The sequence below is a fragment of the Aythya ferina genome (genome assembly GCF_964211825.1).
Source record: "Aythya ferina genome assembly, chromosome: 1".
In the NCBI taxonomy this organism is placed as follows: domain Eukaryota; kingdom Metazoa; phylum Chordata; class Aves; order Anseriformes; family Anatidae; genus Aythya; species Aythya ferina.
In genome coordinates this window covers 113,388,066-113,402,643 of record NC_140296.1, presented here as the reverse complement: position 1 = coordinate 113,402,643, position 14,578 = coordinate 113,388,066, and the positions used below count along the sequence as shown (strand labels likewise).

General features: G+C 37.9%; 1 protein-coding gene across 4 annotated transcripts in view; it reads left to right on the top strand.

The window, feature by feature from the left end:
- The window catches only part of EPHA3 (EPH receptor A3), a 237,752-nt gene that overhangs the window by 83,409 nt on the left and 139,765 nt on the right, over positions 1-14,578 (top strand). For all 4 annotated transcript variants that reach the window (XM_084511168.1, XM_084511166.1, XM_084511165.1 and 1 more), the window contains one exon: positions 1,466-2,126. In XM_084511168.1, the coding sequence (XP_084367294.1) occupies positions 1,532-2,126 (595 nt within the window). In that variant the 5' untranslated portion in view covers positions 1,466-1,531. The remainder of the gene's footprint in view (positions 1-1,465; positions 2,127-14,578) is intronic.

Below are 14,578 nucleotides of genomic sequence, written 5' to 3'. Positions count from 1 at the left end.
TTACAGTGTGTACAAATACCTGATAGCAGTGCATGAAGAGTATGGAAACAAACTTTGCTCTGGTGCCCAGTGGAAGGCCAAGAGGAAGTGGGTACAAACTGAAATTTAAACACAAGCAAAAGCTTTTGTACTCCGAACACAACTGAACACTGGTGCAGGCTGCCCAGAGAAGTTGTGGAGTACCCAACCCTGGAGATGGTCAAAAACCTGAATGGACACGATCCTAAGCAACCTGCTCTGGCTAATCCTGCTTGAGCAGGGAGTTGGGGTGGATGGGGGTCCCTTTTGACCTAAACGATGGTGTAATCTTGTAATGAACAGGTGATGTTCATGGCAAGGATTATTTTAGTTCTAGTGGTCAGGCTTCTTCATTTTGTATTATAAGACTCAGAATATAGAACAGCTGCTGGTTTTGTGTGGATAAAAGTTGAAAAATTGTGACCTGGAAAACAAAACAAACAAACAAGTGGTCATAGTCATCCATTTGGGGAAAAAGCAAAGGAAGATGCATATGAATTCACTCAGTGGTGTATGGTGAATGCCTTAATGGTAAATATTTACTTTTAAGTATCCCTATAGGATTTCTTTTTTTTACTGTGAATGGCAAATATTCTTGTCCTGTAAGTGACTTCAGAATCCAGGTGAGATTGGCCCATGAGTCATTAACAAATAGGAAACCCTTTCTTGGGTCAAGTATCTGGGTCAAGTACATTTGTCACCTCCAAACCAAACAATGACAACATATTCTTCAAAATCTATTTTAGCATTATATCCTATAGAGTATACGCAAGAATTTAGTAACTGAGATACTAAGTTGATAGTAAATTTTAGTAAATCTGGAAAGTGAGCTAAATTGGACTACTTGTTTTGAAGACATATATCTTGAGCAAAATCAACTGTCGCGCTTTGAGGAAATTTAAAGCATGTAAAATTTTATTTTATGTGGAATTTCAGCAGGAGCCAGTGGCTTTTTTTTTTTTTTTTATGTCTCTACTCTGAGTCTTGTTTGAGTCTTTGAGGTACAACTTGATTCTAGCAGTGTAAATGTGGTGTTCTAGAGAGGACCCCCTTCTGTTTGAAGTGAGTGTGGTTGTAGAAAAGACACATCGGGATCACAATCAAAAGCATTGCATAGTAAACATGTACCATTAGTTTAAGAAACCAGTTTTCAGTAAGTGCAAAACAGCTGTCATACCTTTCATGCCACCTTGGAATAACTTGGTAAAAACTGATTTCTTACGAGTGAATTCTATGTTCATTTAAGATGTTTACATGTTTTAAGAGAAAAATAGTAAGTGCAAGGTGGGCCAGACTTTACTGACTATTTTATAGTAATGTCCAAAGTGGTATCAGACCTGTTTGGAATTGCTTTTTCACAACTTCTGTCTCTAAATGGAATTTTTATTAGTATGCTCATTAATCTTAAGATATTTCCTTTTTTTCCTGTTTTTTTTGTTTCTTCCAGTGGGAAGAGATCAGTGGTGTTGATGAGCATTATACTCCAATCAGAACTTACCAGGTGTGCAATGTTATGGATCACAGTCAAAACAATTGGCTGCGAACAAACTGGATTCCACGCAACTCAGCTCAGAAGATATATGTGGAACTCAAGTTTACCTTGAGGGACTGCAATAGTATTCCTCTAGTTCTGGGCACTTGCAAAGAGACTTTCAATCTGTATTACATGGAATCTGACGACGACCATTCAGTAAAGTTCAGAGAACATCAGTTTACAAAGATCGACACCATTGCGGCTGATGAGAGCTTCACCCAAATGGATCTTGGGGACCGAATTCTCAAGCTGAATACAGAAGTCCGTGAGGTGGGGCCTGTTAGCAGGAAAGGCTTTTACTTGGCTTTTCAAGATGTAGGTGCATGTGTTGCCTTAGTCTCGGTGCGAGTGTACTTCAAAAAGTGCCCTTTCACTGTCAAGAACCTCGCCGTGTTTCCAGATACAGTTCCCATGGACTCCCAGTCACTGGTGGAGGTGCGGGGTTCTTGTGTCAACCATTCCAAGGAGGAAGAGCCGCCCAAGATGTACTGCAGTACAGAAGGAGAATGGCTAGTGCCCATAGGGAAGTGCTTGTGTAATGCTGGCTATGAAGAAAGAGGCTTTGCCTGCCAAGGTAACGATGCACTCGATGTTCACAGTTCGATTATTAACAGGGCTTTCACTTTATGTCCCTACTCTATGTATTGGGTCATGTTAATTTCCTGCAAATTCTTGAGAGAAATAAATTAGTCCATAAAATTGCCGTGAAAATGGGGTTTATTTGATCTCTGTAAGTAATGTAATTTGATTTTAAAATATTTGACAAGGTTGAAAAATTGATTTTTAGTTAATACAGTATGTAGCAAATACAGTATCTCTCTACCACTCTTGGGTTTCCTTTCAGTAGGTTAAACTTGTCCCAAATGTGTTATATCAAAATATTTGTGTGATTTTTTTCTAACTTTGTGTTGGTGTATAAGTAGTTGGTATCTGCTGCTGAGCTGCATTGATTAGTTGGAGTTGGTCATCAAAAATAGCATTATTTCAGGCAGTGTAGTCCCTAAATGCAGGTATATTTGGAAAAATGTTTGAATTTCAAAATTGTATTTTCATTAAGGCTCCTGCATTTAACTCAAAATCATTTTTTGCAGGCCTTTGTTTTCCGCAAACTGTGGTTATGTGAATGCTCCCAAGAACAGACTTACACCAGAGATGTTGTTTTTTTCCCATAAATGTTTTCTGTAACGATATCAGAATGCATAGAATATTTATGTAACTTCAGTATTAATCAAAACATTGGTCTACATTTTGCTTTTTCGAAGAGCATAATTTGGATCTTATGACGCTTGAGTTTTTAATAGCTTTTTGCAGAGTGCCTGAAAGGGTGCTGGCTTGGTTAAAATTGTCTTTAGTTAAGCAAATAAATGAAAGTTAACATGCAAGTCTTAGGGGGCTACTAGGAGCTCACCAAACAAGAGTAGGCATAGCCACAGTACTTGAGAAACCTGTTCCTTTAATCATGGTGTCTTGCCTGGATTTGGAGGAGCGTATGAGTGTCTTTTACTTAGTTTTGCTTTTCAGTAGATGTTAAATTGTTTTTGTCCTCAGTGAATAAACAGGGGAGCTGAGCTTTTATGTATGCAGTTAGTTACAGATATTAGGAAAAATGAGTTGAACTGTTCTGCTAAGAGCTAAAACCAGGAGAGGCATGCAGGAATACTTTATCTAGGGCCTCTTATAGCTATGCTTAAAAATGTTGAAATGTTGGTGATATTCTTCTAATCACTGTATAAGAGCTTGCTTCCCTGTAGACAGTTGAAAGCAGTTAGTTTGCAGTTTCAGGTATACATGAGTGCAAAAAGACAATCACTGCAGAAAGTGTCAAACAAGTGAGCAAACAAAAGTTGAGCTTAGTAAAATAAAATAAATGCTGTTATTAAAAACAGGTTGTCAGATGCTTGGGGTAAGCTCCTACTCTGTTCTGCAGAGATTAGGTTGAGTTTACATGTATGTATATAACAATATATACATGTATGGGTATATCATAGTACCCTGAGCTGGTGGAAGGGGATGGGGAGCAGGATGTGGCCCTCACTATCCATGAAGAACTGGTTGGTGACCTGCTACGGCACTTAGATGTGCACAAGTCGATGGGGCCGGATGGGATCCACCCAAGGGTACTGAGAGAACTGGCAGAGGAGCTGGCCAAGCCACTGTCCATCATTTATCAGCAGTCCTGGCTATCGGGGGAGGTCCCAGTTGACTGGCGGCTAGCAAACGTGACGCCCATCTACAAGAAGGGCCGGAGGGCAGACCTGGGAAACTACAGGCCTGTCAGTTTGACCTCAGTGCCAGGGAAGCTCATGGAGCAGATCCTCTTGAGAGTCATCACGCAGCACTTGCAGGGCAAGCAGGCGATCAGGCCCAGTCAGCATGGGTTTATGAAAGGCAGGTCCTGCTTGACGAACCTGATCTCCTTCTATGACAAAGTGACGCGCTGGGTGGATGAGGGAAAGGCTGTGGATGTGGTCTACCTTGACTTCAGCAAGGCTTTTGACACCGTCTCCCACAGCATTCTCCTCAAGAAACTGACTGCTCTTGGCTTGGACTGGCGCACGCTTCGTTGGGTTAGAAACTGGCTGGATAGCCGGGCCCAAAGAGTCATGGTGAATGGAGCCGAGTCCAGTTGGAGGCCAGTCACTAGTGGCGTCCCCCAGGGCTCGGTGCTGGGGCCGGTCCTCTTTAATATCTTCATCGATGATTTGGACGAGGGCATCGAGTGCACCCTCAGTAAGTTCGCAGATGACACCAAGTTAGGTGCGTGTGTCGATCTGCTCGAGGGTAGGAAAGCTCTGCAGGAGGATCTGGATAGGCTGCACCGATGGGCTGAGGTCAACTGCATGAAGTTCAACAAGGCCAAGTGCCGGGTCCTGCACCTGGGGCGCAATAACCCCAAGCAGAGCTACAGACTGGGAGAGGAATGGTTGGAGAGCTGCCAGGCAGAGAAGGACCTGGGAGTGATGGTGGATAGTCGGCTGAATATGAACCAGCAGTGTGCTCAGGTGGCCAAGAAGGCCAACGGCATCCTGGCTTGTATCAGGAACAGCGTGACCAGCCGGGCTAGGGAGGTGATCGTCCCCCTGTACTCAGCTCTGGTGAGGCCGCACCTCGAGTACTGTGTTCAGTTTTGGGCCCCTCGCTACAAGAAGGACATGGAGGTGCTTGAGCGGGTGCAGAGAAGGGCGACGAAGCTGGTGAGGGGCCTGGAGAACAAGTCCTACGAGGAGCGGCTGAGGGAGCTGGGCTTGTTCAGCCTGGAGAAGAGGAGGCTCAGGGGCAACCTTATCGCTCTCTATGGGTACCTCAAGGGAGGCTGTAGCGAGGTGGGGGTTGGCCTATTCTCCCACGTGCCTGGTGACAGGACGAGGGGGAATGGGCTTAAGTTGAGCCAGGGGAGTTTTAGGTTAGATGTTAGGAAGAACTTCTTCACAGAAAGGGTTGTGAGGCACTGGAACAGGCTGCCCAGGGAAGTGGTGGAGTCACCATCCCTGGAAGTCTTCAAAAGACGTTTAGATGTAGAGCTTAGGGATATGGTTTATTGGGGACTGCTAGCGTTAGGTCAGAGGTTGGACTCGATGATCTTGAGGTCTCTTCCAACCTAGAAATTCTGTGATTCTGTGATCATTCATGATTTTGAAGACATAAAATCAGATCATAGAACTACTATCATTTCTCTTTCTTCATCTTTTTTTTTTTTTTTTTTTTCTAACTTCCTCACCAACTGTTGATCAAGGGAGTGATGCATGATGAAACCATTAACAATAGTGACAGGTCATTCTGGTTTATTCTGATTTAACATATGATGTTCTGCTAACTTTTATTGAAAGTCATATTTATCAAATATTTTCAGTGTGGTGTGATTGAAGTGGCACTCCAAAGGCAGTCAGTAATCCAAAACCTCCCATTTGTCTGCATCAGTAACTCAGCAGGAGTTGGATGGTTTGGAAAAAGTTTAAAGTATATGCTTTGACTTCCTGCTGAAGGCTGCTCTTGCACCTTTCCTTCACTTTTCTTTTCTTCTCTCCTTCTCTTAATCCTTCTTTTAGGGTGCTGTATTTTTTTTCTCAGGGAGGGGGGTGGGAGGAGTGTTCGATTGTTTTTCAGCAAGAGAACAGTGTAGTCAAGATAGTAGAGTATGAAGAACAGTCAAAATGATGTTGCAAGTATGGGCTGGAATCAAGGCATAATTGACGGAAAAAAATGCTCAGATGAAGTTTGGAATAGCAATGAATAGAAATTTTTGTTTTCACAATAAGTGGAAGCATTCACTGACTTACAGTGGCCATCACTCCTTGATCCTGTATTTGGACAGTTTCTGATTTTTTAAATATTTATTTTATTTTTAATTTGTTTGCTTTAGTAATGCTATTTTTCCAAACGGTGTCATTGTGATGATTAAAATGAAGGACCCTAATGGTATGTAATCAGCCCATTTAAATTTTATTGAGAGCAGCCTGTCTCAGTACTTGATAAAATATTAAGGCGTAGTCACGCCCTCAAAATAACACAATTTATACCATTTTTAACATGCTTCTGAGACTGCTTCCCTTTCTCTGTCTAACCAGGAAAAGAGAACACAAGGCTCAAGCCTCTTTTCTTCCTGGTGTGATACAAACGTACCCCATGAAAAGCCAAGACTGGTCTATTGGTTTTACTGGGCGTCTTGGTTCATCAGTAAAATTGTTGTTCTGTTTCCAGTCTTACCAGCTGATAAACATTTTACAAGTTGAGCAATATCCACCTGTCAGATAAAGAATCATGACTCTTTTTGCTGTGACCATACGCATCCTCGCTATTGTGAAGGTGTGGAGAAACAATTTCTCAAAAGGCAGTTGTATACATCAGTTCAAGGAATGCTGTCTTCATAACCTACTTCAGTTAACAGCATTTAACATTTAAGATTTAACACCTCCTCTAGCAAGGACTTTGGCACCTGTTAAATATTTTGTAGGGAGTAGGGTTATATAAGGTAAGGTACGATGTCATGTTTGTGCTATATTGGAGAATCTACTCTTTCATACTTTTTGTCTTTGTTATTTAATATGCATTAGTTAACTAAATACAGAATATCTAATCCATTGTACACTGTTTATTATTGGAGCTTTTTCAGCACATGCGTCATAGTGATTTTGTCTATTCAATCTTTATGTAATATTTCATGGTTAAATAAGGCTATTTCCTCACGATGTCTTTTCTAAGTTGTCTTTATGCCATCTTGTCCAAACTATATCTTTATAGCATCTTTTCTCTTAGAATTACTGTTTTAACCTTTGATTTAAAAAAATAATAATAATTATCTGGTTAGAACTGCACACTAAACACCTTCTGAGAGTCTTCTGTTGATTCTGCAGTCAACATGGATAACTCATCTTTTCCATTTGTTTCCCATAAAAAAGCCATAGCGAATTAGATGGAAGCAGGTTTATGCACCTTAGTGTTCTTTCTCTGATAGAATCCCAAAGCAGATTCTTAAGGAAAAACATAAGAAACTGAATAAAGCACTGCTTTACAGGGTATGTTCCTTGGCCTTTAACAATCAGCCAGTGAGTTACAAAGCCTTAAGGCGTGTGTTGTAAGAAAAATGGTATGTAATAGGAATCGGTGACCTGCCACCTCTTAATTTGTCTGCCTTTATGACTCAGATATATTTCATATCTATAAGTTTTATGGGAATGAATTCCATAACTTGTCCTATGTGAAAAGCATACCTTCTAATGTGTTTGCTTTCTGTTTTAAGTCAGTTGGGTAAGATTTTCCATATCCTTATATAGTAAGGAATAATACATAACTGTTACCTTTTCAGTTTTTTTATTAACATGAATCTCGATCTCTCTCTCCTGTTATCTCTGCTGTCTGTTTTTCAGGCTCTCCCTCTCTTTCAGTGCCTTCTTATTTGGAGGACAGAGTAATTTCTCCATACATTCACTCATCCTTTTTGACTGAGTCATCCATTGTGACTGTCTCTGTAGATACTTAAAGTAAAGAATGTGATTTTTATGAAAAGAGCAATGAGGCTTGCATGTAATATTCAGTTTGCAAGTATACTAGGAATGGATGCAGTGGCATAATGTTTGGAAAAGAGCATTCACATCACCAGTCCCATGAGTGATTTTTATGTGGAGAAGCTAGGCTCGCTTTAGTTTTGCATGATACACAAAGGAAACAGCCTTAATGATATGAAGGTTGGTTAGTTGGGGTAACAGCATCAAAATAAATAGGTAAATGTAGGATAAACATGAGAAGAAATGTCTTTGCTGTTAGTTCTGTAGTAATTTGGAAGTTTCCTCAGAGAAATAACGGTGGAAAACTCCTTTCAGGAGATGTTTCTTTATAAAAACAGTAACCAACTGACAAAGCAAATCCTGCACTAGCAGGGTTAGACTAATAAACCTCTTCCATCCCAAATGTGTCTATTCTTTCGTTGGTTTATTTTGTGTGCTTCAGAAAGCCTAGCTGGACATGGAGAATGATATTTTTCATGATAATGAGCGAGCATGCAGTGTACAATCGTATATCCACGTGGAAGTATGAGTGAGCTTGAACGTTCTTTTGAGTGGTGTTAACAGGTGAGCCTCAAGACCAAAAAAAATCTTTGTGACTCCAGTTATCAAAAGGAAAATGAAATTTGTGGGCTTGAAAAGAATGATTCTAAGCACAAAATTATATTTTCTGCATACTACCATTTCAGGGGAAGTTCTAAATTTTAGTTGCTGGAACTGGAATTGTAAACTTCCTTGTAAAAGTATGTAATAAAATTGTAATCTTTAACCACAAGTGACTGACACATTGTCTATGACAAAGCCAGAAGAAAAAGAGAGGATTTATTCTAATGGCCCTTCCCTGTATATATCATTTTTAGCAATTAATCAGGTGGGTTGAATGGAAGGAAAGGGAGTAAGGGGTGAGGGAGGGAGAGGTGAAGTGTGCCTGGTTATTGCAAAAAAGACTTCATGAAATTTCTACTAACACTAAATTATTCAATGCTTTAAGTTGTATAGTGAGCATATCCCAAATCGTATTTCTCTCTGAGAGTTCCTGGAGATATGAAAGGAATGCCATCTGTGACTGCTAAATGTGAATCATTGCATTCAATGCTTGATTCTTTCAGTAGAATGAATACCGCACTTGAGATAAAAATATGCAAAACAACATTAATACTTAGGATGGAAAACATTTCTTTTCTTTCTATGCTTAAAATAATCATTTTGTCTCTGAATAAGTAAATATATGTTTCACTTGCTTGTAGCAGTAGATGAAAGACAACTTTACACGTGAAGAGAACAAAGGTACTGCGAGGAACTGTTTAGCTTTATGCAAGTGAAAACAGACGGAAGGCACACATGCTTGCTGCAACTGCAAAGATGATAACATTTTCCCTTGGAAATTACTGAGTGACTTGGGATGTGTTGCTTATGGTACTGAAGTGTGTGATTTTTAACTCCTAGACACTGTATAGGAACAGTTTTGCTAAACGTGGGAACTGGTCATATGAAGATCATATATATATATAAATAAAATAACTGTTAAGAGAGTTGCCTGTTACATTAAATCTGGAAAAGCATATGGACTTCAATTATTTAAAGCACAGGCTTGAGGTGTATTTTTTCCTTAGATTTGAAGTACGTTTCTACTTTTAAAAAGGAAGATAGATGTTTTGTTTTTATTTTTTTTTTAAAAGGACTCAATCTCTCAAGCTAGTAAACTTAAAATGACAGCAGCTATAAATTATGAATCACATTATTTGTAAAATATTCATTATTTTTATTCACTTATATTCTATAAGCACAACACACAATGAAGGATTTACCTTTTTTCTTAGAGTTTTTTTTAATCTTAAAAAAATTAGATACGCAGATGATTTTTCATATGGGCAAAATTAATTCTGCTCTGAGCACTTTGAAAAGATCACAGCCAACTTTTTATGTAGTATTTTCTATTAAAAATTTGGAAAGAATTCTCCAATTTGTATATCATAAACTCAGTAGATTCAAAAATGCAGGTTTCTGAGGTAAAACTGGTTGGGCACAATGTTGTGATTTGTGAACACATTTTTCACATATCCTAAACAAGCCAAGATTATACATATATTCTGAAATTTTGAGAATGGAGTTTTTTTGGTACGATACTGTACAGATTCTCAAGTTAGAAAGCATTTGCTCTGCAGTTACCTGCAAAGAAATTTTAATTTTTTGCAGATTTTGACAGGCATATTTAAACAAACACTTGTTTACAGATATCACTTTTTTTTTTTTTTTTAAATATGCAATTATTAAGAGCCTAGTATTAGTGTTCTTTTAAAAAAAGCTTTCTAAAATATCTTTATTCGTTTAATATTCCTTGATGAGGAACCTAGTATTTCTTTAAAAAAGCTTTCTAATACTTTGCTCCAAGGTATCAGCATGTTACATGAGCAGGTGTATTCAGAAATGAATTTTCAGAGTGTATTTGAAACTAGTATGGAAATGGACATGTGTGGTCAGAAAATAAAATAATTGCAAAAATATTAATAACTGGCAAAATGCAACCTAATATAGTTTCACTGTCTGTTCAGTGCAGGTCTCTGGTGGTGTAGAGGTGGCACTTGCTGTGCCAAAGAGCCACACTGTACATAATTCTTTCCTCATCTACCTCACCTGCTTTTCCAGCAGCAAAATAAATAAATAAATAAATAAAGCTAGGGCATATACTTGATGCAGATCCAGATTCTGCACAGTTCAACAAATATGTGTGAGACTTGTACTTGGTTTTTAACTTGGAAATCCACACCTTATGTTGTCAGAGTTTCTTACATGCTCAAAACCATGACTGTTAAATTTTTGTGCAGGATTTTACTTCAGGTATCTTAAGGGATGCTCATGGCATTTTCTTAACCTTTTCATTTTAATGGCTTTGCTTCTTTGGAGGTTTTCAGAAGATTAAAAGCTAAATTAATAGAATCATCCTGAACATGTTTTGCTTGTACTATCTTTGCTGATTTTGAGTAGAAGCTTAGCTTGGAGTGGCACAAAGATTGCATTGTCAGTGTGAAGTCACTGAGCACGCACTTTTTGCATCGGTTTCTCTGCCACTTGTGTCTGTGCATAGTGTTATTTGACAATCACTTGTTAGTTCCAGAGCAGAGCTTGTAAAGGCTAACAGGGGTTTGCATTACAACTGACAGCTGGCACTAGACTTTAATAGAGAGCAATTGTAGTGAGAACTGCAAGTTTTGATAATGTTCCACAAAAATGCTCTTAAAGTAAGAACCATCTTGAAAGATGAGTACAGGAAGACAAGAATATATATACGTCTGCTGCTCTTCAACGTGAGGGATGTTGTCAAAACATGCTGTTAGCAGACATCTAAATAACCAGTAATTGGTATCAGACTTTCTTGAAACACTTACACTGCAGAAGTATTGGAATTGTCTGTTTCTTGGAATTGCAAACCCAATAACAACAAGACCTGCATTCCTAATGTCCCATTTTCTTTTCATTGAAATTGCATTTTATTCTTGATAGCACAACAAAAACAGTAATACATTGGACTTCACTTAGTCTTTTTAGGAATAGAAGGTGAGAAATTCATTGTCTAAAATTTGTTTGTGGTTTCAGTTCTAAGTACCTGTCCACATCTTATACCACGACAATTGGCATATCTGTTGTGCTAAGGCAGAAGTAGACTTAAACAAGGACAAATCCTTCATAGGTCAAGGAGGCAAACTATTTCACTGTTGTGAATCTGTGGGTTCAGTGGTTGTCTACTGTAAGGTTAAAATTTGATGTGATAATTTAGAACAGCTGCTCTTTGACAGAAAGATTCACTTTCAACAAGGGAAGAAAAAACATATGGTAAAAGTTGACACTATGCCAACCCTGAATAACTGCAGAAGTGATACAGGACAGTTCTCTTCAACGATATGGTTGAAGTAATGCATTTTTACCTGCTGTTGGTAAAACAGCAGTTACAACTGTTGGTAAAACAACAGTTACGCTTGTTTTTTCTCAAATTGTACCTTATCCTGTGATACTTCTTCTGTAGATAGTTTAAAATAATATTTTTGAATAATGATCACGATTAAGAGACAGGAAAAGGTTGTAGGCTTAAAAAAAAAAAAAAAAAAAAGAAAAAAAAAAGTAGTTTGTTTATAACTGTCTAGGCCGCTCTTTGTGCTGTAAAAACATATCAAAGTTTCATAGTACAATTCCTTCGAAGTTTTTCAACCAAAACTACATGCTTTGTTAGAGAAGCTGATTAATTCATGAGTTCATTTGTTTTTAACAGATTATTTAAGCATTCACTTATGTCACATTGCCTTTATTCATATTTACTAGAATTAATTTAATTCTAGTAAATTGGGCATGTGAATAACAGGAAACCTGATGAATTTTATGGTTCGCATAAACATTAGTAGTGGTCAATTCGTATGTTGGAGTGAGGTGGTCATCAGGAGTTCAAAATCCTCCCATCTGAAGGAACAACTTTTCACAAAAATTAGTCTTGAGTAAAATATGTAGGTTCTGTTCACTTTGATTTGGCACGGATTTTTAATGCAAGGAGAATAACAGAAGAAATTACGTGGAAGTACCCAGCTTTTAGCTCTAAGAAATGCCAATAAACAAGCAACTAACAATCTTCCACCAACAGTCTACTTATGTTTAAGAACGTATTTTTTTTAATTTTTTTTGAATGCTAAATAATGGGAATATATTGAAGAAACTTGTTATTGAAGGAAAAAATATATCTTCAGGAAAAAGAAAAAAATCTCTAAACTGATTATTATAAAGCAGTGAAACACAAAGTTGTCATCTGTTAGCCAGCTGAAGAAAGAAAGGCCATAAAGTTTGGCTAACATTATATTAAAGTCAGTCATTAAATATGTTCTTCGATGTTTTGCAACATTATACAGAGATTTGACTTAACCTGAAGAATCCCTCAATCTCTGATTTAATTCTAAGATTTAGGTATGCATCTAAAGAATTGTTTTATTTATAAGTGTATTGCAGAACAAAATTTTTAATATTATTCATAGGAGGCCGTAAAATGCAATAAGAACTGCTCTTTTGCTATCATATTGAATCGCATAATTTACTCATTATTGTTATACAAAGGGATACAAGCAAATTATTCAATGTTGCATAGCCCCAGTTTAATGGGGCATCTCCAACTGCTTTAGTGTTCTTCAGATTACAAAACAACTTGAATTCTCTGAAACTCCAACAATATTTTTCTCTTCTTTTATTTTTTTCCTCTCTGTAATGTGATCCTAATACCAATATGACAGGTAAGGGCAGTTACTTTAACAGGCTGCTCTTCAAATCTGTTCTAGGAATTTCCAGGTTTTGCTGCCATAAGGTTCATGGAAAACTAAAGCAAGGCTGTGGGATTGTGACTTGAAGTGAAGTCAAGGTGTGTTAACCACGAACATGAGATCGTTGTTCCAGCTCTAAAACTGGCGTTCACCCTGAAAAAAATTAGAGTTGGGTAGGGAGCAGGGCATATTAGCAGAAGAAAATGTTCAGAAATCTCAGTTAAGTGTGGCTAATGAACCTTCTGTTTCATAAATTAATAGACCATTCATTAAACTGCCATTATATGGTGCATAACCTCTGTGACTTTAGGGCCAAGTTTGACTGATAAGATGTGGTGTCCAGAGCCTTCACCTCAAGGCCATATGAATATGTATTTGTTAACTTGGGGTGGAATTAAAAAGGCATTTAATTACTACTTGTGCACCATTTAATAAGCGGTGGAAGTCTTGTTTCTACTGCCATGTGAGGGGATGAACTGGCAGTGAAATTAACTGTAAAAGAAAGGGGAATCGATTTCTGTATCTTTTCTCTACCTGCACTGAGTACCAGCAGATGGTAGAAGAGAAAGAAAGCCAGAGACAGTACTTCCAAAAAAGTCAGAACAGGAAAGCAAACAGGAAGAGAGAAGAAAGGAGGGAAAAAGGTACTGGGGTAAGTAAAAAGTGCCTATGTATTTTTTTCTATTAAGATCTAAATGCTGCTGCTAGTATTCATAAATAAATTTGGAAGGTAAAGCTGTCATAAGAAGGGAAATCATATTGATTTGAGTTGAGACAGGAGTAGGATTTTATCGTGTCTTTAAAGGCAAACAAGCATCTCCATGTAATTTTGCTCCATGCCTAACTGCTAAAGAAGATGTACAAGTTCCAGGACAAAAAATAATAATCATGTTGGCTTTTGGATATCTATGTTTGGGTATATGGTAGTCACTTGACATAAGTCTTGAATGGAATTACTTGTAAATGATGATAATAAAATAATAGTAATAAATGTGTTACGCTATAAGATTTAAATCCTACCTGAATTACAGTAAACTGAGACACGTGCATCTATGGTTCAATTAAGGTTGTCTAAATGAAGTTGTAGTCTAGAACGGATGTGCTAGTTTCTCAGAAACCTTTCCCTCGGAGGAAGGTGTGTGCAAATGATCCCTTTGTTTCTCTTCTATGGTACTGTCCAGAATTTTAAGTATTTCCTTAATGTTACTTTATATTGCTGAATTCTTAAGACCACTGAGTTTCTCAACATTCAACAGTGTCTCAGAAATTGTGGAAATGACTTCAAAGAGAAAGGGCTGCTTCTTGTCCTGAGCTCAGAGGACTGCATTTTCATGATACAGAGATCCCAAGAGCTTCCTTCTGTCCGGTGAGCTTAACCCTAGCCTGCAGAGCACTTAATAGAGGGGCATGAGGCTAGCAACTCACCAATATATTTATGTACACGTATGTATATGTATAATTATATGTATTATATTGTATGTATTATCTATATTTATATACACGTATGTACATATACATGTATATATAGTTTCCCTTTTAGATTTGCCCCCACGCTGTAGCCAGTGATGCTGGTCCATTCTAATCTGCAGTGAATCTGAAATGGGATTGTAGTATGAATCGCATTAATTTTTTTTCAATGGGATTTCAGGCTCAGATGTGTATCTGTAATGTGGTAACAACCTAACCTTTTAATTCTCAGCCTCTTCTTTGGCTTAGAGTAGACCTTGTTGTATTTT